This window comes from Pogona vitticeps, chromosome 11, assembly GCF_051106095.1.
Source record: "Pogona vitticeps strain Pit_001003342236 chromosome 11, PviZW2.1, whole genome shotgun sequence".
Taxonomy (NCBI): Eukaryota; Metazoa; Chordata; class Lepidosauria; order Squamata; family Agamidae; genus Pogona; species Pogona vitticeps.
This window is the reverse complement of record NC_135793.1, coordinates 24,260,207-24,287,096: the sequence shown is the minus strand read 5'-3', so window position 1 is coordinate 24,287,096 and position 26,890 is coordinate 24,260,207. Positions and strand designations below refer to the sequence as shown.

At 45.6% G+C, this 26,890-nt stretch overlaps 1 protein-coding gene across 1 annotated transcript in view; it reads right to left on the bottom strand.

Annotated features, from left to right (window-relative positions):
• Window positions 1-9,808: 9,808 nt before the first annotated feature.
• GPC4 (glypican 4) overlaps window positions 9,809-26,890 on the bottom strand; it is a 54,398-nt gene continuing 37,316 nt past the window's right edge. Inside the window, exons 3-9 of the mRNA XM_072981362.2 lie at window positions 21,205-21,596; window positions 16,464-16,629; window positions 13,547-13,677; window positions 13,089-13,235; window positions 12,022-12,158; window positions 11,488-11,663; window positions 9,809-10,363 (exon numbers count right to left, since the gene is read on the bottom strand). Coding sequence (XP_072837463.2) covers window positions 10,155-10,363; window positions 11,488-11,663; window positions 12,022-12,158; window positions 13,089-13,235; window positions 13,547-13,677; window positions 16,464-16,629; window positions 21,205-21,596 — 1,358 coding nt within the window. The 3' untranslated portion in view covers window positions 9,809-10,154. The remainder of the gene's footprint in view (window positions 10,364-11,487; window positions 11,664-12,021; window positions 12,159-13,088; window positions 13,236-13,546; window positions 13,678-16,463; window positions 16,630-21,204; window positions 21,597-26,890) is intronic.

The following is a 26,890-nucleotide window of genomic DNA, read 5'->3' as shown; positions in this document are numbered from 1 at the left end:
TCTAGAGGCATAAAGCCGTGGCCTTGCCGTGAACTGTTATTACTTCATTGTTGTAAAGGTTTGTTTGTTTTAAATCCTAGATTTATTTTCTTTCCAGCTGTTTGGTGTCCGCACCTGTTGATCTGGCCCAGATTCTCTCACTGTATATTTATACAAACTTGCATTATGCGCTTCTCCCCAGCGTGTACAAAAAGGTGAGAAAGTGCATGTGTGTTTTGAAAAATTACGGAACTAATCCAATCCTCTTTTTTTTTCCCCCCACCCCACAAAGAAACCTAAGTGGCTCTTAATGCAAACCTAAAACCCTTTCTCTGAACAATGAAGAGTTTTCAGAAGGACCTCTTGGCAAAGCTTCCTACAACATGTATCATTGCTTTAGTGGAAATGCTTATTATTCAGCAATAAAAATGAAATAGAAGGAATGCTTCCTTCTTCCCTAAGGGAAGTAGGAAACATCCCAAAATCTCAGCCCTTTTATAAACGGTGCCTAATCCTTCTCAAGTAAGTCAGAATTAATTAAATCTAAACTGTCTGTGACATAATGTTTATTTAGTTTATAACAGGAACTCCAGCCCTCTCCTTCCCTCACAGGCCAGCTATTCGTACAGAGAGATCTCTGCCTGGCGCTTTGGAGGCTCCCGTCCCTAAAATCTTTCAAGCTCCTGTAGGATCGCGGGAACGACAAGGAAGGAAGGAGAAAAGGAGGTGCCGTAAAGCGGCAATCCGTCCGTGGCCCTTTGGGTGGCACATGTAACCCAAACGTGGGAAGACCGGGTGAAAAAATCAGACGCGCATCCCGAAGACCGCATGCTTCTCACCCACTGCAGGATGCTAGGCAACCAAACGTGCTTCCTTCCCTAGATTTTTCCCTTAAGGAAGCAAAAAAGTTTGTTCAAGTTGAGACATCTAACTTTCTATATAATAATCACGGGCTGTCAAGTTAATTCCGAATTACAGTCAGTCTTTTCTGGGTTTTACAGGTTGAGAATACTCATAAGTTGTTGACCCTTATGATCTGCTGTGGTCTAGGTCTCTGGTTGCAGAGTGAGCCAGAGGTTGGGAGTTCGATTCCCCCACTCGGCCTCATTGACCAAGGTTGGATGCGATGATCCATAGGGTCCCTTCCATCTTTGCAGTTCTAAGATTATAAATATAAGTCTTCTGGGAGCACCCTGGGACTGTACAGCTTGCCCAAGGCTACACAAGCTGGCTCTTCTCACTGGGGGAAATTGAACTGCCAACCTCAGATACCTTCACTGGAGGCCTTCAAGAGAAAATTGGACCACCCTCTGTCAGATCTACTTTGATCTAGATTCATGCTCCGAGCAGAGGGTTGGACTTGATGACCTTCAAGGCCCCTTCCCACTCCATGAGCCTTCCAAGGCTGCGTCTCTTGTAAATTAATAGCATTTCCTTTGGGTTTCTCCCTGAGCCAGACTTAAAGAGGAAGGTGGCATTTGGTGGGGTTAACAAGCAACGAAGATGACCAGGGTGGGGATGTGGGGTTAGAGTTGGGGAGAGAAGCAGGAGGGGGGAAACATAGCATACCAATTTGTGCTTTAAACACCACCATCCCCAAATTCGCACACATTTCTGGGTTCTTGAAAAGCACAAGCCACTTCCTCAGCCAGTGGAAAGATGCTAAACCAGCAACCCAATAATATCCATATTTATGCCAACTCCTTATACTTACCGACAGCTCCTTAGTCTGGAAGTCTACTGATGGTTATAGAAGTCCCATTTTAAAAGTTACAGAACAAGCCCATGACATGATCATTCTTTCTGGTGCAATGAATAACATTCTGAAATGACTTTCAATCAGCAATAGTAGAGGTACACAGAGCAGAATTTTTCAAGTTTTACGATATCCTTGCATCAGGACCTCCCCCAGGAATTCAACCCCTACCCCCAAAAGGAATAAAATGTCCCAAGCAACACAGCCAGTAACAGGAGCAGTTCCTTTTGATAAATCAGCAATGTGAGTAACCAGTTACTTAAAACAAAAAGAAGGATATCCACTTTCAGCCGTGCCCTTTCTAAGTTTTTTCAAGAAGACGCAGACCAATGTTACTCTGAGCAATCAAGTTTCCAAATTCTGGCTTTGGTTAACAGGAGCAGCAGCTGCTTGCTTTTTATGGAAAGTTGAGGTCATGGCAATTCTTAGGTAAGCCCCTCAAGCAGCCTCACCAATTTCCTTGGCACAACGCCAGCATTGCATAAACAAATTCAGCTGTGATTCAGTTACTTTTTTAAAAAAATATATAACCTTTCTGTTCATGGGTCATAGATGTGACCCATCAGCTAGCTGAGAACCCAAGGTTTGTTTGTTTGTTTTTAAATTAAGAGTGTGTCCGCTAGTCCTCATGATCATGGAAGGAAGCAGAAGATGGACTGAGAGTATATTCAGAGTCAGAGCAGGTTAATACATAAATCACTAACGAATCAGCACTGGGAAAACTAGGCAGGGAGATACAGTTGATGATGATCTACTTCCATGGTATGTCATATATCAGGCAGCTGAAGATGCAGAGCCAGGGAAAAAACATGTTATCTATACACTGGACACTCAATACAGATTTCAGAATCGCCTTCAATATATCTATTGGGGAGACATGTTGAGGATCCAGAATTAAGCTAAAATGCTAATACAGTCTAATCTATCGGACCTTTGATTCTTAAAGGCATCTCGAGTTTTGCTTACCACCCGGGCACAGTTATCCACCTCATACTGGCCTGTAAAATATTCCCCAGCTATAAATGCTGAGCTTGCCTGCCCACCTTCAATTCTTGGTGGGCCCAATTAGCATCTGTGGTTTTGCTGAGATTCTTGCTGACAATATGGTCCTTTCTAGTTCGTGAACAGGAGGGCCTAGCTACGTCCTCCATCAGTTGAGAACTTGGAAAACTTCAGATTCATTCACTCCTTCATTCATTCACTTACTGTAGGATGACAACCAGCGTCATCAAACCCTGTCTTGAATTCTGCAGCATCACGGGCTTAACAATAAGGTTGTCTTTAATTATACAGCATTATTGGCCTTACAATAATCCTGCCCAAGGCTGCAGGGCTGACACACGCGAAAATACCTTTGAGGCAAATTAAAACACACACGCTTTTTAAATTATTATTATTCCAAGCAGGGCAGTCAAAAAGGCTGAGTAAGCCTCACTCCGCCCACATGGTCTCTTCAGTCAGAAAAATACCAGCAACGTTGCGGTCTAGCCTGACTCTCTCAGGACAAACCCTTGGGTCACGTCCATGTCGCCATGCAAGAAACCCAATTTTTTCCCCCCTTTCTTTCCTGGATGGGAAGCTGATGCGTAATTATGTCTTTCCTCAGAAGAACACTCGGCACAGCATTAATTCCACACCGTTCCTCAAAGCTGCTGAAGAAGCAGCCACAAAGGACGCCATATGTCTGGGTTGATGGGGGCCGAGCGCCATGCCATTAGCCAAGTAGTATTAATATCTCGACGCACAACGACTTCTCTTCAACTTCTTGTTCATCTAGGAACGCTGGTGCTGAAACCCAGAACGGTCTCATCCCCAATCTTCTGCACTACCCTTTTTCAGAAAAACGCCATCTTAACTTTTTTTAAAAAAATAAAGCCAAGTCTCTAGTCCTCAATGTGCTTTAAAATGCATGCATGCCTGCTGAAACGTCATGCTAGAGCAATTCGTGGAGAATCTTTCTAGCGAGTAAGAAAGGGATTTCTGAGAGCCAGTGTGATGTAACGGATAGAGACGGGCTCAGAGCTGGGTTCAAAACCCTGCCCAGGCAAGGAAGCTCAATGGGTGGGTGGGTGGGAAATGGTGCCTTGAAACCACTCCTTAAATATCTCGTGTACCTTGAAAACCCCATTATGGTCAGTGTACATCAGTTGCAACTTGATGGCACCTAATAAAAAAAGAACTTTAGTGGCCTTGAAATGCCAAAGCTGCACTGGAAGGCTGTCAGTCAGCTTAAAATACCCAGCAAGCTCCTCCTGAGTCTAATAAACACATTTCAAGACTGTTTCCGATTATGTACTATTGCTTAATTTGTGTTGGCCCCTACGTCACAGAGGACAGCCTGCCCCATGCAAACGTGCAACTTCTTTTTAAACCGCGAGTCCACTCAACAATCATCTCACTACAGAAACTAAGATCCTTCCTCAAGCGCACCCTAACCCTAGACCAACCGTAGTATTCAACCTTTCCCCTGTCTTCTTCCCGTCATCAGAACCAAGATGTGCCAGCCAGGTTTGACGGAGTATTTTTCTGAACTCAAAGTTTAGCTTTCAAAATCTGCCTGGGTTTCAAATTTTGTAATTACTTCTTCAAACACAGAAAAAAATAAGCATTCTGGGCAGGTGGGGAAAGGTGGGTATTAATAGGAGCAACATTAAAAATGCATTATCTCGAAAAACAGCTTGCATAAATGTGTGTGTTGGGCATACAAAAAGGCCTCTCGGAACTATGAAGAAAAGTGCATGCAAATTTTGAAGTGAAAGATTTTGTTTGTTTAAATCTTACAAGGTTCGACAGACTGAAGACTGGACAAACGACAGCTGGAAAACCACCAAAACGGACACATACACTCAACTTCCTACCAAACCCAAAGTTAGAGGAGGAGTGGATTTACCAGAACCATCCTCTTTTCTATATCTAGTGACCCCAACAAGGAGAAAAATGGACACCTTTGGCAAAACGAAGCCCGCATCCATTCACCCAACGCCCATGAAAAGTTGGATTTTACAAGGAAATAAATTGCACATCGATGAAAATCAAAGACCCCTGACCGAGATGGTGACAGTACCCCCCCCCCGTTCCCTCTTAACACTCAACAGTTTCACAACGCCTTGTTAAAGCCCCATTTCAAAAAGAGAATCCCTTTTACTTGGGAGTAGCCAAACCAGCTGAAAAACATGTGTGGGGCTTGTTCAGAGCAGTAACAACTTGCTGGGTGTTCCTGCAAAATGGACCGGTTACTCAGCATCTCTTTGCCAAAGCCCCTTCCGGCCAACTGTTTAACCAGGATAAAACTTCTGTCCTTGAAGAGTTTACACCGAGAGGCAGCCAACAAGCATCCTCGTGGACCCCAGCTGTAGCGGTCTGGTTTTCCTCAGATCCCTTTAGAGCAGCTTCTTCTTAAAGCAGGAGTCTTCCATTTTTCCATGCTGACATTTATAACTTATAAAGGATTTCAGGGCATGTTTGAGAGGAAGCACTCATTTTCCAAGTGGGGTGTGTTCCATTTGGTCTTACGCAGCCGCCTTTCCAGATACCCAACCGACTGCTGGCTAACCCCCTTTCTGAGGAACCAGCTGAAAAACCCCAAAATCTCCCCCCGAAAGCCACCTCTGAACCATCATGGCAGAAATCTGACAGTCGGTTCCTTGTATCTTGTGCCCACTGCTGTTTCAGAGAATAGAACGCCATCTCTGGGGGGAAAAAATACCAAGAATAAACCAGCCTTGAAAAAAGTATATTACTGAGACTTAAGTTTTTAATAGTTTCAAAGGGGGCAAAAAACTTACCTTTTTATCAATTACCTATCTGAAGGTAAAAACCAGCGAAGCAGCAACTGTGCATATGTGAGTATTGTACAAACAGCTGACCCCTCAATATCCAGGTACACATATTGTATGAATTCCTTTTTAGGCCACTGTTATTGTTGCAGAACGAAAACAAATGCAACCCCCCACCACCACCACCTTTATCATGCTTTTTATGTTCACGCTGGCTTCCGTAGCCTCCAAGAGAACAGTGTAAATGTATTCACAGTGGAAGCTTCTTCTTTTGGTTAGAAAATAAGAATGGGTATATCTCATTAAAATAAACAACTTATAGTATTTACTGTGTGTGGTAGGTTTCTTCTCTCCGTCCTTTCAAAATACAGTGGTGCCTCGCTTAACGAGCGCCCCGTTTAACAAAAAAATCACATAGCGATGGCTTTTTTGCCATCGCTTTTGCGATCGCACAACGATCTTGCCTATGGGGAAAAATCGCTTTGCGGTTTTCAATGCATTCCTATGGGAAATGGTGCTTCACATAACGATGTTTTCACATAACGTTTTTTTTTCTGAACCAATTAACATCGTTATGCGAGGCACCACTGTACCACCGAATGAGTTACAATTTGTATGCTGTTAGTTTGAAAAATGGTAAGTCAAATTAGGGATTTCTTTAGTTATTGCAAAGGAAGCTGGGCTTTTCGTTGCCACTTTGGCGCGGATTTAGAAGCCTTAAAACCAGCAAATGCATTTGTTGAAGATGAAACAGGCTATTAAAGCTTTAACCCAACGTAAGTTCTAACCAGGGATGTGAACCTTGCAAACTCCCACTCTCCATGAGAAACAGAGAAAATAAACTTCCTGTTTTCAACTCACAAGAAGAGTTTTCTGCACATTTTTTTAACTCCCCTGAGAAATGCAGTATATCACGTGAAATCTTGTGAGATTTCTCAGGATGCTCCTGATTGTCTTTTCCAGGAAAAAAAAAAACCAAGATGTGCAGGATTGCAAATCATCTCTCTGCAGAACGGCATCTCAACCTGTGCGAGACTTACCCAGGAAAGGCAGAAGGAACACCGAAATGGTCAAGATTATTACAATTCCTAGCTAGAAATGCATACATATTTCCTGTGCAAAAGCCACCTGTAAAGAGCTTTAATCTGTGCAGGATTTGAGAGTTTTCTGGGCAGAACAAGTGAAAATTTAAAAAAAAAAACTTGAGAAGGCAAGTGTTCCTTTTCCCCCCAGGAAATCTCACTGATAAAGGAGAAAGTCTTATCTGAGACTTTGGCATGGTGAGACTCAGAGAATGACATTTTTCAAGCGCTGAAGGCTTCTAGGAGTTGTAGTCCAAGAACCTCCATGGACTCAAGGTTGGGAGAAGATGTAATTCTCTGAGTCTGGTTCAACCCTTTCAATCACGGTTCCCTTATCAATATTTGGCAATGTTACTTTATCCATTATCGCTCCCAGATTTCCTGAGTGCGCTACTTGGAGGATTCTGGGAGTTAAGTGGGAGGGAAAGTAACTTCTCCAGGCTATGTTCTTTCTCTACCCTTCAACATTTGCCCCAATCTGTTTCACCTTTCCGGACAAGTCCATGAAGGCTATATACTAAAAAATAAACAGGGATCGTTAACCAAATAGACCGTATTTTTCGCACTATAAGACGCACTTTTTCCCACAAAACAGGGTGGTGGAAAGTCTGTGCATCTTATGGAGCGAAGAAAACATTGTTTTTTCCTGTTTTCTTCTTCTAAAAATTTGGTGTGTCTTATGGACAGGTGCGTCTTATGGAGCGAAAAATACGGTAATTCGCCTTACTAAGAGATCAAGCACAAAAATACACATCCATTTAAGGTTGGTTGGTGTTCTTTCACAATTGCAAATAGTATTAAAAAGGCCATTTAATTGTGCTTTTTTAAAAACACACACACAAAATAGCCTACTCCCTCAAAAGAACAAAGCCAAATCTCCTTCATTTGGTTATACACACACACACTCTGACTCTTCTTAAATTCCCTTTTGTCAGACAAGCCAGCTGAAAGAAAAAACAGCTGGCCTCAGTTTCGAGCCTCTAAATTAAAAGCAATCTAACAAGATCTGTAGGGAATAACTCCTTTCGGCAGATCGCTGAGGGCTTCGGAAAGGAGTGAAAAAAATTCCTCAGAACTGAGGTAGTTTTGCAAGCGATCGGCACATTTTTCACCCCCTTCTTGCAAGGGGGAAAAAAACGCCAGAACATAGCTATTTACAATCATTTTTCTCACCCACCCCCACACATACATTTATTAATACTCCCTCATCAATGTTTTTCTAAGGTTTTTTATGCTTTTGTGTCTGGTTTCCTATAAGAGGGAAACAAACCAGAACATCAAACGTCTGAGCCAGAATTCTGCCTAGTTTCGTTACATGGCATTTTAATAAATAACGGGCTACTTCTAGCAAAATGAGGCTTCTGTGGCTGATTTATTGCAATGCCTCAGCCAAGAATATTCCATTTTTATATAAAGACAGGAATCTGGTGTGTGAACAGAATCTTAACCCTGAGCTACCAAGCGGTGTGAAAAACAGGGGAAGGAAAATAAATACAAATACCCCCATCCTTACAAGGCAACATGGAAAGGCAATAAATGCCTCATGTTTTACTCATTTATTCTGGCTTTTTTTTTTTACACTCCTCAATTGTTTTTGAAACCGGAAACAAAAACCTTGCTGGAGGCCAATGACTGTTTAAAACAGGGAGAAACCTTCTCATGGAGAAACCTAGTTTTTAGTCCTTCTGCATGTGTCAGTCTCTTAAAACCACTTGATTCCATTTGGGCGGGGAGGGAATTAAATATACATATATTTACAATAATTCAAAGGCTGCCATGTAACCGTGACACGAGCCCCAGCTGTAGATGGAAATACACCAACACTGTCTTTTTCAGTTCACTTTCCCTCGAAGTAAAAAAAATATCTCTGCTATGCCTATCACTCAAACATCTGTTTCTGAAAATGAGGGTCAAATTAGACATTAAGAGGGAACATGTATTCTCTCTGAGCAACCCGTTTCCCCCAATCAAAAATGGACCTCATCAGAGATAGTGGCCTCAGCAATCAGACTTGCAAATTAAGTCCCTGTTTAATTTACCTATTATGGCTCTCATGTGCTGTCAAATCAGATCCAACTTAAAGCAACCCTAATAAGGGCTTTCCAAGTAAGTGCGATATTTGAGTGGTTTTACCAGTTCCAGACACACGTCCCATGAGCATTCATGGCTGAGTTGGGGATTTGAACCCAGGCCTCCCGAGTCCTACTCCCATCACTGAATCCACACACACCACATTGGGTGTTTACTTACCAGTGATCAACAGCAGTCCACGCTAAATGCAAGCTATGGAGGGGAGGAAAATTCCATCTCAGCAGAAGCAGGGGGGAAAACTATTCTAAGCATATTGGCTGAAATCCAGTAATAAGTAAGCTGCAATTGAAGTAGGGCCACAGAATCAGGAGAGGAACTGACTTGCCAAATCCCCATTGATTCAGTGGACCTACTCCAGTTGTAACTTACAGCTAGATTTTAGCCACCATCTAGTGTAAATCTCCAACTGGACATCTGAAGACAGAAAACTGTCTTTGTACCTTTTATTTGGGTGGGAGAAAAATTCCCTAATATGTTTTTTCTCTCCCAGATTTCCTTCATAGATTATTCTTTAGATAACCAGTAGTAAACAGGTAATCCCAGCTATATTGAGACAACAGAAAAGTTGATGAACTGGTACGTGATGTGTTAAATAATCCCCAATAATTAGTTGGAACAAGTATGGAATTTCTTCTTCTAATATAACAACAGCAGTTTTTAAAAATCCCTCAAATGTAGCCGGATCGTTCTCATGGAGAAAAGCAGGAGAGGGAAACAAATTAAGGTTTTCAATAATGCACATTTGGCTCTAAAAACGAGAGAACCCCCCCCCCAAAAAAGAGTTAACTCTGCGTCTCTTTTAGATAAGGCATCTAATGTAACAGATATGTGTGGGAACGTAGCCACACAAAGCAACTTTGGCTGCATTTACGGACAACTTCCTTCTCTGGCTGGGAAATAGGATAATTTTTTTAAAAGTACTTCAGTTTCTGTACAGATCGCTTTGCAATTTCCAAAAAAAAAAAAGAGAGTCGTCACCCTTGAGGCATTTTGCGAGAGAAATCGCATGTCTGGTAGGGACGAGGCTAAAGTTAAAGCAAAGGTGCAGGAAACACACGGGCGAGGGAAACTGATTTTAAAAACCATCAAGAACGCAAAAGCACAGCTAATTACAAGCCTGTATATACACTTAAAAGTTAACCACATTTATTGTGGTGTCTCAGCCAACAGATTACCTGGTCCAAATCCTTGTTCTTTTTTTTTTCCCCATCCCCAAAAACTGAGAGAGAGTAGGAAAAACCTCATTAAAACCATCGGCAACATCGTTAAAAACTGTACACTGTTGTCCATTAACTTACAAAGGAGCCACCCACCCCCCAAAGTCACCAGATGGTATAAAAGCAAAATCCGGTGCCTTTTAACTATATATTTTTTAAAAAATAAAAGTCACTTTCCCCTATCTCCAGCAAGTCGAAAAAACAAAAAATAAACAAAAAACAACAAAAAAAACCCCCCAAAACATGGGCTCAGTTATCTCCATTGTCTCTGCCCGATCAGGAAGAAGAGGATGCTAAACAGCAACGTTGCATTGCAGAGGTCCATGCGACTGGCCGAACTGTTCAGTTTTTTATCCAGTTTGTTGCTATTCTGCGTGACTTCTGTTGCGTTGAACACAAATTCTTGGGAACACTGCGGCGAGTCACAACCGCTTCCGCTCTCTTCTCCACTGCTTCCATCACCTGCAAGAAGGCACGGGAAGAAAAAAATCTGTTTTACCCATCACTAGGCTGCGGACGCAGCAAGCTCAACAGGGAGCGACAAGGCCATTGCCTCGGTCCGTTTTATAAAGGTCTATTGGCCCTTTCCCATGCCGTACAAATTTAGACAAGGTCAAGCCATCGGCAACAGAGAAGTGAAACATGCCCAGATTCCGTCTTCTACTCTTAACTCTTGCATCTCAAGAAGACCAGCTACCTCAAAGGCACTTTAGATGTAGTCAAGAGTTTGGAAAAGTTACTTTTTGGGGGTTACAGCTGTAAAGGGAGTTGTGGTCCAAAAAAATTACCATTTCCAAACTGCATGTGGTTAAGTCTTTCCTGTGCCGTTTCAGTTCAGAAGGCTAGTGGTGGGACAGAACAATGGAGTTGGAAGGGACCAATAAGGCCATCGAGTCAAAACGGGAATCCAGATCTCTTGAATGCCTCCAACACTGGAGCCTCACCACCTCCTGAGACCATTGTTTCCATTGTTGTACTGCTCTAACAGTTGAGATGTTTTTCCTGATATTCAGCCTTAATCTGGCTTCCTGTAGCTTGAGCCCATTTTTACATGTCCTGCACTCTGGGACGGTCAAGAACAGATCCTGCCCCTCCTTTGTAGGACTACCTTTCAAGTATTTGAAAAGTGCTATCCTATCAGTCTTCTTTTCTCAAGGCTAAGCTTGCCCAGTTCTTTCCATCTTTCCTCCTAGGACTTGCCTGATCGATCGTCTTTGTTACCCTCCTCTGAACTTAATTCCACTGCATATTCCCACCTCTAAATACATCAACATTTTGGGCTGCTTTGATAAGGAAACCAGGTGTATATATGGGGAGTTGTCTGCAGGTCCTTTTAGCAGATTTTCTTGGAAAGCGTGCAACATTTTGTCAACTGTTCCTGGGGGTAAAGGCATCAACCACATTTCCAGCGTCTGGTCGGACATTTAGGGAAGTCAAGGGCAGGCAAAGCGTCTCCTCCCCACGTGGTCAGAGGTTAACTCTGCAGAAATGGGTCCACAGCAAACCCTGGCTAGCAATCGAAACCTGCTGAACTTCAGTCCATTCAATGCACTCTTGGTCCATTCCGAATACATGTCCACACTTACTTATATCGATAAAGTCCACGTCATTCCCATTGTAGGCGTTCTTCATTTTATTCGTCATCTCTCGGAGGCCGACGATCTGTCGGCGAATGACCAAGTCCAGTTTTGCAGTGTCGACGTTCACTTCCGGGTTGTTTGCCTGGTTAGCTAGGCCATTCGCCGTCACGGCAAAGACATACCTACGATGGTAAAGCCATGTTTAAAATCAGAATCAGCCTGTCCAGAATGGGAGCAACAGGGCCAACGGGTTGGCTAAGCCAGTGGTTCCCAACCTTGCGTCCCCAGATGTTCTTGGACGAAAACTCCCAGAAGCCTTCGTCATGAGCTGTGCTGGCCAGGATTTTTGGGAGGTGCAGTCCAAGAACATCTGGGCTACCCAAGGCCGGGCAACACTGGCCTGCTCTATGCAAGCCGGTTCCATGACCCACAGGAAGGTACTGCTGGATCCAGAGGTTGAGGGAAGCAACCCTGAGAGTAAAACGCCATTCGGAGAAGCTACGGAGTCGGTCGAAATGAAAATCCTGACTTTTTCCAAACCTGCTTTTATCGCTCCCGTTCCAACACTCTTCCTCGTTGGTGCTCCCGGCGGCCATTTTCTCGTTGCTACAGATGTTACTGGGAAGGGATGACCAGAATTTCCTGGCTTGCTTCAGTTTTTCCTTCACATCTGTCACCTAAGGGTTAAATGAGCGAAAGCACCATGATCAAAGGGATCCTTATTTTTATTTAGAAGTCTTCTCTTTTTTCCCCTCACAAGATCTCCTCTCAAGTGAGGCCATGTCGATCAAGCTCAGAACTGTTTACACTGACTGGCAAAGACCTTCAAGCGCTCCAGGATGGGCTTTTCCCCACCCCTGCCACCAATTTTGTCAACATTATTATTAAACCTGGTGTTTTTCTTTGGGGGGGGGGTGTTACTATCTGTCGATTGTTTTCCCATGCACCACAGACAGAATAAAATGATTAAAAACCATTTTGAAGCATGGCTTTGGAAACAGAGTAAACACTCTTTAAAAGCAGGCTTAGAACATTCTTTAAAAGCCAACTGATTTCTCGGAACACATTCTCAGGACTAGGGATGGGCGCGAACCACCGAAACAGGCGTTCAAAAGTTCACAGCTCCACCTCCTCCAGGGGACACCCACTCAGAGGCAGCGCATGGAGGAGGCGGGGCTAGAGAAGGTGGGGCAAGGCCTCTGAGTGGGCGGCCACTGGAGGAGGCGGGGCTGAGAAACGCCAAACACCAGTGGGTACGAAGGACGAATCAGCGTGGACCGCCGAACTGGCTCATGGCCATCTCTACTCAGGACCAATTCTAACAAAACAGCTTGGGCTCCTCCTTGTGATCTCAGCAGGTACAGAGTCAGCCTAACTTTCCCACCGAGGTCCATAACAGAGGCATGGCTCAAAAGTTGGCATGAGTTCCAATACGGACACAAAGCAGAATCTCCCCCAATGCAGAATCCATCTGACACAAGGAATCAAGAAGCCTCTGCTCTCTGTAGCCCTGTTTAAGAGAACCACCACACCAAATACGCCGAGTCTGGGGTTGAAAGAATCCAACCACCCATCAGGAGCTCCGCTGTACGTCTCGACACACTCACCAGCCGATCTAAGCTCGTCCCGGCGGCTGTGGTCGGTCGCTCCTCTCGGTTGTAAGGTCTAAAGCGGGCACTGAAGCTACTTTCTGAGGCTGAGCGAGCCGTCCGACTTTGAGCCAACACCTTGGGCTGTCCACATCCTTGGAAAACCTACGCCGAGAAAGACATGGCACATTCAGAAACCAGACAGTTAGATGACAAACTTAATATCCCATATAATCTGACCTTCTGGAGGAGGCAAGGGCTGCATTCAGACATTCTAAAAAGCCGGGATTCTACTGAATATGAATTCTTGTGTGTGATGGAGCCAACGTGAAAACACATGCTACCAGTCTTTCGACATGCTAATAAAAATGTTTCTCTGCCAAAAGGGCTATTAAGGGGAGGGATACACCCAGTACTTCTTTGCCCGCTTCTTCTCTCCCACCCAATAATCCTCTCAGAACATCCGCCTGCCATACCTTCTGAGACACCTGCATGCTGTTGTCCTGCATGTTCATGATGGCCTCGGAGATCTTGACGTCAATGGGATCCATGACGGATTCTATGTTGAAAGGACCCTCCAGCCTCTCAGCTACCATCAGCATGGAGTCTAACCATGGAAAACAAGAGAGGAGCAAGACGTGGTTGAGTGAAAACTCCAGCCAAATGTGAAAAAGGGTGGATCGTGGGTCCCAGAGTCTTTGAGGCCAAAGAGCCTACTGCTCATAATGCTGGAGGAGAAATGTCCATCTTTCAGGATGGAGGGGGGGGAAACTAAGAGTGGAGAAACCAGCAAGCAATGATGAGCAACCAGACTCTCATAAAGGCCCAGAACAGAAACTCTTGCAGAAATATTTCATAAATGAACTTCTCTGCTGGAGTTTTTTGTTTTGTCATTGAGTAGCGGTTTAGCCCTCATTGAACACTTTCAGCCAGGAATCTTTTAGCACCTGAACTCTGCTCCCAGTATAAAACAAGACTAAAATGAGTTGGAAAACATTATTATGGGCTTTTTTTTAAAAAAGCAAAGAAACACTGGATGACACGAGACAAGGTGAACGTCATGTGGATAACAGGGAAAATATTGATAAAATAGGTCGAGAACCAATAATTTTACAAGAGGAAACACTCCATCTGGAGAAATCTCATGTTACTCAGAAGTGCTTGCCAAGCCTGAACACACACCCTCCTGATCCCGAGTATACAGGCACAAACCTAAAACTGAATTGTACTCTTGGCCCCCGTAGGCCCCGACTGTCAACACTGATGGGCAACAACTACCTCCCAGGGTTTGAGGTGGGAGTTTCTCCTTAGCTCTGCCTTGGTTTGGCCTCCACGAGGAACCGTCCGACACGAAGCAGGAATGAGCTAGTGCCACGTCGGTGTTTCAAAGGGTGAGCAGCAACAGAGAGAGAACAACAGACAGCCTCTCTCTGTTTAAAAAACCCCAAATCTGAAGGATGCGTATTGTTGCACCCAGGGCCGAAACGAACACCCCGGCACCCCCTTCTCTCAAGGAGATTTTCCTCTTGAGCTATTGTACGCAATGCGGAGCCTTCTACAATTAGCAAATTGTCCCAGCGATTTGGCGCCCTGCCCTTCTCTCCTCTCCCACTCCCGCCTGCTCCCCTTCTGTTGTGACTCCTTTCAATGCCGGCCTCTTCGGCTTACAGCCTTGGATGAATCAGCTAGTGTGTTCATGTCCTCTCTAATGAAACCAGGATTTCTAAGAGCTCTCTCCAAAGGCGGGCACAAGGCGAGCCTCTGTAACAAGCCTGGTGGGACGGAGGGGCTGGGAGGAGGTTGAACATGGGCACCAAGCAACATTCCCAAAGGCCGTGAGCTGCCGTGGCTTCGGCAAATCTGGCAGACACATTTAAAAAAAAAAGAAAAAAGAAAAACTACTGGCCCTCGAAAAGGTTTGCTGCTGTCACAGAATCGGGTGCCTGGTTACCTGGAAGCAACCCCCTACTCGCCAAAGGCAACCAGCAAATGGGACGCCAGTGTCACATGACTCAGTAAAGACCTACAGAGGTCATGTGTTTCCCCCCAACGACCTAGGGATTGTACTTCTGAGGCGGGGGGAAAAAACAGATTAACAGATATTTTAAAAGTTGTTTGCAGGAAGGATTTCATGGTCTCCTCCTCGCTCTATCAAGATGGCGCCGGGCACTTAACACTCCCTGGTACCTACAATGGAACTACAGAGGAGAAAATACCTGTTGTGTTCTCAGTGACCTAATATTTAGATGTTAATTCCATCATCATCATCATCATCATCATCATCATCATCATCATCATCATCATCATCATCATCATCATCATGTGCCATCAAGACAATTCTTATTTATGGCTATCCTTTTGGGGGGGGGGGTTCTGGGAGAGGTTAATAAGAAGTGATTTACCATTCCCTTCTCCTGGGGGGGGGGGCTGGGGTGTCCTGGGGCTGTGCAGCTTGCCCAAGGCTACCCAGGCTGGCTCTTCTCCCTGGAGGCACAGCGGGCGATCAAACCCTCAGCCTCTGGCTCCACAGTTTAGACATCCAAGCCACTGAGCAATCCAGCCAGCTATGGATAGACTATATGTGGAACTCACCATCACAAGCTAGGCAGAGAATACTCAGCAGTGGTTCCCCGTTCTCTTCCTCTGGGATTTGTGCACCTGGCCCAAGGCCACGCAGGCTGGCTCTTCTTGCAGGAGGCACAATGGGGGGATCAAGCTCAACCACTGCCAGCTAGAGGCTAACTTCCTAACCATTGATTGTCTTTCAATGGGAACACCCTCCCTCATTCTTGCCTTGAGCAGAGCTAAAGCAAGGCAGCTGGAGAAATTCTCGAAAACATCCTCCAAAAATGGAACTTCTCCAAGCGCTGGCCTCTAGACAAAGCAGGGCTGTGCAAAGAACCGTAACGAAAGCCAGAGGCCCGAGGCTGATGATTGTAAGTCATCCTCCACCAGAAACTGCCCAAGACTGCCAAGAACTGCCCATTAGAAGAAGCCTTGAAGCTCAGAGAGCAATCCATCACAACACCTCTGAGACCAGGAGGGGCTGCAGGCTGAGGGCAGGGCTCATAAAATCTTACAGATTTATCTTGCAGACAAGCCCTTTAAAAAATGAAGACGCATCACGCAACTATAAAATTGAAACTGATCCCACTTTTTAAAAAAAACGGATCTTTCCAGCTTTTGGACAGTTTGCTTTTTTCCATGTAAGTTTTGATGGGTTTTTCCCCCCCCCAATTTGCACTACCTTTGAAAAAAATAATAATGCCCCGGGGGGGGGGACAAGCCATCATTTCTCCAACGACTACCGCTGTCTTTTGCCCCCTCTCCTCAACGAGGGGAGTGGTGGCTTTTGTCATTTGGTTTTTTTTAATTGCCAGCTCAGCGACTCACCTATGAAGTTATTCCACTCCGTGTCAAGTTCTCCTTGGTTGGCAAGGCAGCCTCTCATGACGTTGAAACAGTAGTTGTAACATGGCTTGACAGCCACTAAGCCTCGGCAGTGTGGACAGTACATCATCTTCAGCAAAGCCCGGGCCCCTTCCGGTGTGGGGTTGACCTTCAAGAAGAACAGGAAATAAAAGAGGGGGATAACAGAGACACGAATTGCTATCATTACTCCTCAACACTTAGGTCCAATGAGTTTCTAATGCAATCCGAAACTTTGTTATGTGTGTAGAGATGGGCCCGAATCACTAGTTTGGCAGTTCGCGCTGATTCGTTGTTTTGGCCGAACAGGTGTTTGCCATGTCAAAAAACCCACCTCCTCCTCCAGCAGGCGCCCACTCGGAAGTAGCACCCAAACGAAGTGGGTAGGGAAGCCAAGCTGCCCCCTCTGAGCGGGCGGCTGCCAAAGGAGGCAGGATTTCAAAGCACCGAACATCGGTTCAATCAATAAACTAACTGGCACAAGTTGCCGAATTGATGATTCGGGCCCATCTCTAGTTGAGAGACCCAGGAGTCACATTCCTAAAAAGGGTAAAGATGGCCTGTGTTTACGATCTTGAAGGCATGATAGAAAAGAAAAAACGGCAGGGTAGAAGGAAAAGGATGTGCTTAGAAACGTCCTCTCCCTAGGACGTTCCCCCAGCTAATGGCAGAACCCAAATACTGCCACTTCCAATTCAGGTCTCAAATCACAGGATGACAAATCATTTTCATCTCCAAACAAAGAAGGAGGTACATCTTTACTATCAGCATAATATACATCCCATGGGGTCCCGAAACTATAGAGATCACGGACAAGGATTGGCTACTGAGGCTATGTGGGTTTCAAGCTTCTAGTCCACATTAAGTCCTCCTGATAAAGCAATGACGATCACACAGCAGAAGGCAGACAGCAATGGTGAGTGCCAGGACTGGTCAGGCACGGCTTCGTGCCTTGAGCAGAGTTTAAGCAAGGCGCCTGACAGTCCATGGCTGAAAAATTGTGGCTACCCAGAGCGAGGAAATAATACATTCTTCATTTTGTATTAAAATGGAAGAGAAGCCAAGAAAAGTGGATAAAAAGCAACAATTTTTTGAAAAATCAAATTGACTTAAACCACAATTTAAATTTAAAAATCTATTGATTTTTAATAGTCAAGGAATCTGTTTTGATTTAAATCATGATTTAACTCAAATCCACCCTGAAGCCATCTGATCCATAAAAAAGGGTAACATTTCATAAGTAATGTCTTAACATTTTAGTCATGTTTTCAAAACATTGTTCCTTGCCAGATCCTTGTTTAGCGTAAAAGTAACCATTTTGAAAAACACTGCCAGAATTGAGACTGACAAGGTTGGAGGTATAATTGCATAAAATTCAGCAGTACATTGCAGCTAATGAAGGCGTCAATGCTCACGCTCCTGGTCACATGCCAAGTCCTGCAGCAGACGTGTGACTAGGAATGCAAGCGGCGACTCATTCATTAGTGGCAACTCACTGCTGCAACTCACTTGGGCCATAGCAAACTGCCAGTTCGATTTTGGACCCATGCTTTATCTCCCAGCTCTGATCAATCAGATGTTGCATAGGAAAGCATTTCAAAACAGACAACTCTCCTCCTGCTGGCCCAATCCACGGACACAGTCCGCATCGCCACTGCAAAAAGTCAAAGCCCCCTTTCCGCTGCACACAACTGCTCCGTCAGCAACTCTCCAAGATGTGTGATGTTCCACTTTATGCAATGAAGCCTGGTGCCAGCACTTACAAAAACATGCCTGCATACACACCCACCACTGAGAGCAATAAAGGCACCTTCCAGACACACTTTGTTCTTGTATTTATCTTGGACAGAGGCTGAGCCCTGCAATGGGGCAGGGAGAAAGACTTCGTTTAACATACACCAACCGAAGGTTTTCAACATTAAGCAGAGACTGGATTTGAACCCTGAAACAAAATTTAAAGGGTGGGACAAGCATGTCACTGAGCCCCACATCCACTCTCTATTTTAATCTGTGGATGTCTAGGTAAGAAGATGATTAAAAGACACATAAGCAGCTTTCTTTCAGCCATCCCTATATTGTTTGTTGGATATCCCTGAAGGCTAGAAAGTTACAGACAAGAAATGAGCTTTTTCTCCATTTTGATTTCAATATTTTTCCCCATGTCTAACCTCTTGGTCTTCTTTCTGACCAGCTCAGTACAGTGGTGCCTCGCTTGACGAGGGTAATTCGTTCCGTTCAAATCACTGTTAAGCGAAATCCTTGTCACGCAAAACGAAAAAGCCCATTGAAATGCATTGAAAATTGGTTCAATGCATTCCAACGGGTGAAATACCTCAGCGTCCAGCAAAGATCCTCCATAGGGCGGCCATTTTCCGGTGCCTGTAATGTGAGGAATCTGTCCTAAAGCACAGCGGGGAGCCATTTTGCACAGCGGGTGGCCATTTTGAAACCCGACGATCAGCTGTTTTTGATCGTTGTTAAGCGAAAAATCGGTTCCCGAAGCAGGGAACCGATCATAGTAAAACGGAAAAACCCCACTGAATCATTGTTTAGCGATTGCAAAAAAAACTAATCGTCAAGCGATTTCCTCGTCTATGGAGGTAATCGTCAAGCGAGGCACCACTGTACTGTAATTCCCCTCTGCTGGTTCTCCCTGAATCTCCCTTCTGACACAGCTAGTCATCCAGCGGATCCTAACCAATCAGGGAGCATGCTGTGACCATGGTGACATCACAGCAGTCCACCACCACCCACCAGGTTTGGGGACAACAAGAAGTTATGGCAAATTTTCTGAACTGGCAAGCACCTCTAACCCCATTTGTTTGAAGAAAAGCATGGTCCTAGCCAATAAGTGATCACATGATACTCAGCCAGCCTTGGGCAAGCTGCACATTCCCGGAGCAAACCCCAGAAGAAAGGAAGTCAACCACGTCTTAGCCTTCTCCAGCAGGAAAACTCTGAAAAGGGTTGCCATAACTCACAACGGACTTGACAGCACATGAGGATAATTACTATTAGGTAGCCAATCAGTTCCGGCAACGTGACTATGCATATCCTCAAATGAAGGCAAAAATCCACCAAAACCTTTGGCCCCTTTCAAAATCCATCATCCACAGACTGCTGAAAGAGGCGCCTGCTCCCCACGCAGCCTGAAACTGCCTACCAAGAGCCGTCCCCCACCGATTATTTTTGCCGCGGCCCTAATTTTGAATGACACATCGCTCTGCCATGTGTTCTTCATTACAAGGAAATGTCTGAAGTCTTTGAATCGCAAAATATTACGTTCCCCTCCTCCCCGAGTCACTATGGGATCTGGCTTACATATTTTCCTCTTATTTTGTTTTGATTTTTTTTTCTTTAAAAAAAATAAAATAAAATGCCCTCGAGGGTTTGGGCAGGAAATGTCCACGCTTGGCAGCAATTTAAACCTGCTGATTTTAATGTCTGTCAAGGGTTCAATAATAGCCAGAATCCTTCCACTCCCCCACCCGCCTCACATTTCACCATTTCAAAAAGGAAATGGGGGGGAGGAGGAGGAAGGGAATATGTAATAGAGGCAGTTCCCATAGTCACAAAATTCCAAAAAAGCTATGAAATGCTGCTGAAGAATCCACACGGAGCCCAAAAAATATGGAGAGAGGAGAGGGGTGGCATCTTATTATAGACTGGAACTTGCAGGTTAAAAGCACTTTCCTGAGGATTTAAATTCACGTGGCCTGTATCTGGCAGTGCTTTTCAACCAACTAAATTTAAAACAAGACAAATCAAACCTGGGTCGCACATCAAATCAAGCCTGAACTCTCTCGGGAGACCAAAATGCTGAAACCGAGGCTGTCCTACATGGGGCACATTATGAGAACACGAGAGGATTCTCTTGAAAAGACATTCATGCTGGGAAAGTTAGGAGGCAGCAGGAGAAGAGGAAGACCAAATATGAGATGGATTGACTGCCTAAAAGAAGCCATGGGCTTGAATTTGCAAGAGCTGAGAAGGGCAGTTGTGGACAGGACATTTTGGAGATCATTTATTCATGGGGGTCATCATAAGTTGGAAACAACTTGACGGCATGTAACAACAACACAACCACAACACATTGACTTCCTGTATGCTTAGTACAGCACCATGACATCTTGACCCACATGTGCATCTGGTTAGAGGCACTTCCAACTAGGTATGGGAATTTGGAATATAACTTTCACTGCAGCTACCACAATCCACCAGGGACATGGTGGCGCTGCGGGTTAAACCACAGAAGCCTCCGTGCTGCAAGGTCAGAAGACCAGCCGTTGTAAAATCGAATCCACGGGACGGAGTGAGCTCCCATCGCTTTGTCCCAGCTCCTACCAACCTAGCCATTCGAAAGCATGTAAAAATGCAAGCAGATAAATAGGTACCACCTCGGTGGGAAGGTAACGGCGTTCCGTGTCTAGTCGCGCTGGCCACATGACCACGGAAACTCTTCAGACAAATGCTGGCTCTATGGCTTGGAGACGGGGATGAGCACCGCGCCCTCGAGTCGGACACGGCTGGACTAAATGTCAAGGGGAACCTTTACCCTTACCTTATCACAATCCACCACGAATTCTCCCAACCAGAATTTTGGCAGCTGTAGCCCCCCCCCCCCAGTTAACACAAAACAGGGTCTCTTGTGCTGTACAAACGCAGCCTGTGTAACATGCAAGCCAAGGGACTGAGCATGACTTACCGCTGAAACTCTGGCCACGACATCCCTCGCCACAGCCAAGCCTTGTGCAAAAGTGCGGGCCACCACGAACGCCCGCGTCACCTGCAACTTGAGCTTCCGCGGCACGTCTCCAAACGGCTTGAGCTGCTCCGTGTACTTGCTGACGCACTCCAGGTACTCGTCCGAGAAGTGATACTGGGGGTTCACCAGGCGGAACATGCGCTCCAGCAGGCGAGCCCAGAAGTCGTTCAGCATTTCCTCCAGGTTGACGTTGCCGCCGGTGTAGTAGCGATTCAACTGCACAAAGAGGTCCGTAAACATTTCCGAGTTCTGCATGTACAGAAGGCCATAAGTCTTTACAAACATGTCGTTCAAGGACTTCTCTGCATTCTCGAGTAGTTCTCTGAAGAATTCTGGAGGGAGGAGGAGAAGAACAGTCAGTAACTGGTTACCTGGAGCTTCAGACCAAATTTAACTGAGAAACCTTGGGGCATGAATTGATGAGCAGACGGCAGCCAACATTTTAATTACCCACCACGCCTCAAGGTGATGCTACTTCAGAGATAGTGTGGGAAATTGACATCACAGGAGCATTTGGAGGGGGCCTTCTCTGTGGCTGCTCCCAGACTGCGGAACTCCCTCCCACTGGAGGCCAGCCTGTCCCCATCTTTGCAGTCCTTCTACAAGAAGGTAAAGACCTTTCTCTTCAGCCAGGAGTGACTGGCTGTCTAAGAGGGGGTTCTTAAAACGGGACTGTTGTGTTTCTGTTGTTTCTAATGAGTTTTTAGTCGAGAAGGGCCTTCGCCTGCTTGCGGAAGGACAGCAAAGCTGGGGCCAGCCTGGCCTCCAGTGGGAGGGAGTTCCGCAGTCTGGGAGCATCCACAGAGAAGGCCCTGTTCTGTGTCCCCACCAAACCCACCTGTGAAGGTGGCGGGACTGAGAGAAAGGCTTCTCCTGAGCCTCGAGCTTTGAAAAGAACCGCATGGAAACACACAGTCCTGCTCGTTCAAAAGGCTGCAATCTTCCAGACACAGAAGTTACTTATGGGAGTATCTCCAGCCTCATCATGCCAGGGAAATACAACACCCCCCCAATCCGAGCTGAAAATAAAGGAGAGCTGTGGGGACTTCAGTCAGAAGACATAATAGGATTTATTTCTGGGAGAGGCTCCTGTGGGAACCCAAAGAAAGCTCGCCAAGAAATGTCAATATCATCCTAACATCAGCAACGTCATCATCTAAAAAGCTTATAATGTGGGACAGATGTGGGCAACATAGAGAGTTATGCTTCATCTCAGAGGTTCGCCTCCTATCCATCCTTTCTGTTCGTAATTATTATACAGTTAAAAATAAGAGGGAACGGAGAGAAGTGAAGGGTGTCAGCCTTTGAATTCGTAGATTCCCATCAGGTGTTGTTCTGTCCGTTTCCCATCATGTGGAAAGGGGTGGTGGTGAGGATAACTCAATTTATTTCATCCACTTGGAACACGGAATCGCTCAGATTTTTGCCTCGCGTCGGCTTGTGACTCATTTTCAAGAAATAACGTTTTCTAATAACAGACGCCTCTGCGCTGAAATCCTCAAAGGAGGCACTGTGTGGACTCGAAATATGTTAGAAGCAGGAGCAGCATGGGAGGGGAGGGTCAGCCGGGCGAGGGGGGGGGAAAACCTCTTGGCCCGGTTTGAATTTAAACCTTGTTAAAATGTATGAAGCACGCTGCAGCTCCTATTTTCGAAAGTCTTCAAAGTGCTCCGGTACAAACAAAGACGGACTCAGAACATTTTAGGGGTGGAGTGGCCGGGGTGGGGGCCCGAGAAGAAGGAAAAACATCTTTTAAAGTTGCATTCTTTCAAAGGATTGGCTTTTAATGCAACCCTGGGCTTGCACTATTCACATAAACCCGGCAAAAGCAACTTCTCAAGGGACAGAAAAACAGCAGAACAGGGGAAAGTTGCTTTTGGAAACTAAAACCACCAACATCCAAAATCATTTCCCCCTCCTCCCCCCAACCCTGGCACACATATTTAAATTTTCAGGTCCCCCTAAACCCATCCCAGCAGAACGACTTTCCCAACACAGGCACGAACTTGAGGGTTTATTTCCACAGCTAGCAGGCCCTTCCCGTTTGCAATTTCTCTCGCTCCGACTGCACTTCACGGAGATCAGCTGGAGGGTCTGTATTCATTCCTAACGCACTTCATCACTGAAAAAAGTTGACTTCCTTTCTGTCTGTCTCCCCTCTCCCCCTCAACTCGGATCCCACCGAAACCTTTTCATAAACAAGGTTGCTGGACCGCTCAGGGTGAAAATTGCACCCTTCCTCTGGACGCTTGCTTGCTTGCTTGCTTGCTTGCTTGCTTGCTTGCTTGCTTGCTTGCTTGCTTGCTTGCTTGCTTGCTTGCTTGCTTGCTTGCTTGCTTGCTTGCTTGCTTGCTTGCTTCATTCATTCATTCATTCATTCATTCATTCATTCATTCATTCATTCATTGTTTTGCCCTGCCATTCTCCTTAGGAAGGACCCAAGGAGGCTTAAATCCTAAAGAGACAAGATTTGATGCTAAAACCAGTAAGTACACACAAAAACTGAAAAGGATCAATACAAAAAACATGTTCAAAGCGGTAAGACAGAACGATCCATTAACAAAACCCCACTCAGGCAGGCAGTCCTTCAGGGAAAGCTTGCCTGGAGAGAAAGGTCTTCGTCTGCTTTGCGGAAGAGCAGCAAAGACGGGGCCAGCCGGGCCTCCAACGGGAGGGCGTTCCGAGGTCTTCTTTATTTACAAATAATAAAACCAATCGATTAATGGGTCTGCTTTCGTTTGCATTTGACAACTGGAATCAAGCCAAGCAACAGTAGGTAAAAAATGGAAGCCCCCCCCCCCAGCCCAACCTCTGTGCTCTGGAGAGATCCGGGAGTGCCAAAGGGAATTAATCAGACTGTTCAACTCAAGGTGGTCCAAGGAAATATTGCAATTCCTTTGCAAGTGTTCTAAAGGTTCTCGTTTCAAACTTAACAAAGGACAGGCAAGGAAAAGGGCAAAATTCTGCCGCTTGGTTCTGAGTTAGATCTTGGTTCTAAGTTAGATCGTCTTTCTTCCAGAGAAGCCCGTCAGTTGGCTGATTAATGAGGAAAAGCAGTGGCCCCGGAATAACCCCACTGACCTTGCGGGGGGGGGGGGGAGCCAGTCTGCTATCTTGACAGGTTGAAGGGAGAAATGAATTAACACCTTTGTTTTTTTCCTCCAGAAGTTGGGTTTGATCTCAAACAAATCGTCGCACCTTTACAGATTGCTTCCTTGTTTTACAGAGTTGTAAAGGCCTCCGTTTTACAACGGCCAAGCCGAGGGAACTGGACACACTCGTTAAATTATCACGTTCGGGGGGGGCGTGGAGGGGAGGGACACGGAGACCCTGTCTTGGAGGAGGAAGCCGTGTTGGTCTCAGACAAAAATGCAAGGAAACAGAACGCGACAAGACCAAAACATGTGGCACCTTAGAGACTATTAAATGTTAAGGTAAGCTTTCCAGATGTCTGACGAAGTGGACGTGTCCACGAAAGCTCACATGAAGATGTAATAGTTAGCTTTTAAGGTGGCACGTGGTTTCGTCTGGTCTTGTTTCTTTGCATTTTGCCTCATATGGAAAGCTGTCTACGCCTGTGTGTGCATGTGTGTGTGTGCATGAACGTCTCATGTACCCCCCCCCACACACACAAAAATACATGTGTTAGCACTTATCGACACAGGAAGAGACAGCCTGCTTACCCAGATGAGTGGGAAACTTAAGCCGACGATGTTACGCCCTGTCCTGGCGCAATAGCCCATGGGAGAGAGACAGAAATAAAAGACTGAGAAAGTAATGCTTTCTTAAAGCCGTGAAACCAGGTGCTTTTTCTTTCATTTCCCCTCTTTTTAAGGAGAACTGTTCCCTGGAATTCACCGCACAATTGAAGAGGGTGTGACAAGAACGGAGTTAAAGGCTTTCTAATAAATAGGGGAACTCTTGGGAGGGTCTACAAACCTTCCCGACGCTGGCGGGCCTCGGCACTGCCTGTCTTTCTCTCTCGTAACCCTCAGAGAAATGGATCTGCAGCTGGAATCCAGGGAAGGTTGGAGGTGGGGGGGGAATCAGGCAGCGATCCTCTGCTGTTAGGCTGATTGCGAGAGTAACACAAAGGTTACAGAACGGGGGTGCCTCGTACCCTCCGTGCGCTCAGATGACGCCATTCTTTATCCAATGCCCTCCCTTACGACTCAGACTAGAATGAATTTATTCCTTATTTATTTCAAATATTTTTACCCCGCCTACATTTTTTAAAAGGACCCAAGGCGGCTTGCCATCGTTCAAAGACAATATTTGAAGCTACAAACTGGGTAGAAATACCAGGAAGGGTTCAAATGCCACACTACAGCATGGTCAAGAAAAGCAACACCAAATAGTGCATTCAAAGCAATAAGGCACAATAATCTGTTTAACAACCCTGCTGGGGCAAGCAGCCATTAAGGGAAAGCCTGCCTGGAGAGAAAGGTGTGTTTGTCTGCTCGCGGAAGGAGAGCGAAGACGGTGCCAGCCTGGCCTCCAGTGGGAGGGAGTTCCACAGTCTTGGAGCAGCCACAGTGAAGGCCCTCTCCTGTGTCCCCACCAAACGCACCTGTGAGGGTGCAGGGACCAAGAGCTTAACAACTTAGAAAAAGTTGTTTCCTTGGACATCCCCAGCTGATACAACCTTGATGAAACCAATGGAGGCCAATCCTTGAACCAAGTTAGGGCAGATGTGACGTCAAACCACTGTTTGATCCAATTCTGATTGGCAAAACTGGTTTGAAGTGATAGTTTCAGAATTCATCTTGGGCACAAGAGGAAAACTAGGTTCTGCCAAAGGAATCCGGATGTCCAACAAACCATGGTCTGCTTAAATTCTGGCTGTCCAAAGAGCTTCGAATTCTGAGTTCCAAAGTTGATTGCGTCACTCTTTGGAAACGAAGGCTTTGCCAGATCACGTTGGCTCACGTGTCTGACTATTTGGAAACACGGATCGCCATAGGAAGAAGTTTCAGGCTGAGAGGGACCCAATGTCTCTTATGTTGAGAGCTTCCTGGGAGATCTCCAGGTGGGCTAATGAACCATTTTGCTCATTGTTTTATGAACTCACTCTCTCTCTCTCTCTCTCTCTCTCTCTCTCTCTCTCTCTCTCTCTGTGTGTGTGTGTGTGTGTGTGTGTGTTTAAAAAATTCTCTTTTGAACCTTACTGATGTTTTAAATGCTCATAATTAGAATAACGACATACTCCACACACACACACACACACACACACCCAAGACAAGACAGGAATCTGGGATGTGATCCATATAGATCACATGATGGCCTTACATGAACCCAGCTGTCAGGTCATTTGTCAGAAACTCTGCTGCATGGCATCAAGGAAGGAAGGAAGGAAGGAGGGAAAAAAGGAAGGAAGGAAGCAGGGAGGGAGGGAGGGAGGGAGGGAGGGAGGAAGGAAGGAAGGAAGGAAGGAAGGAAGGAAGGAAGGAAGGAAGGAAGGAAGGAAGGAGGGAGGGAAAAAAGGAAGGAAGGAAGCAGGGAGGGAGGAAGGAAGGAAGGAAGCAAGGAAGGAGGGAAGGAAGGAGGGAGGGAAAGAAGGAAGGAAGGAAGCAGGGAGGAAGGGAGGGAGGGAAGGAAGGAGGGAAGGAAGGAAGGAGGGAGGGAG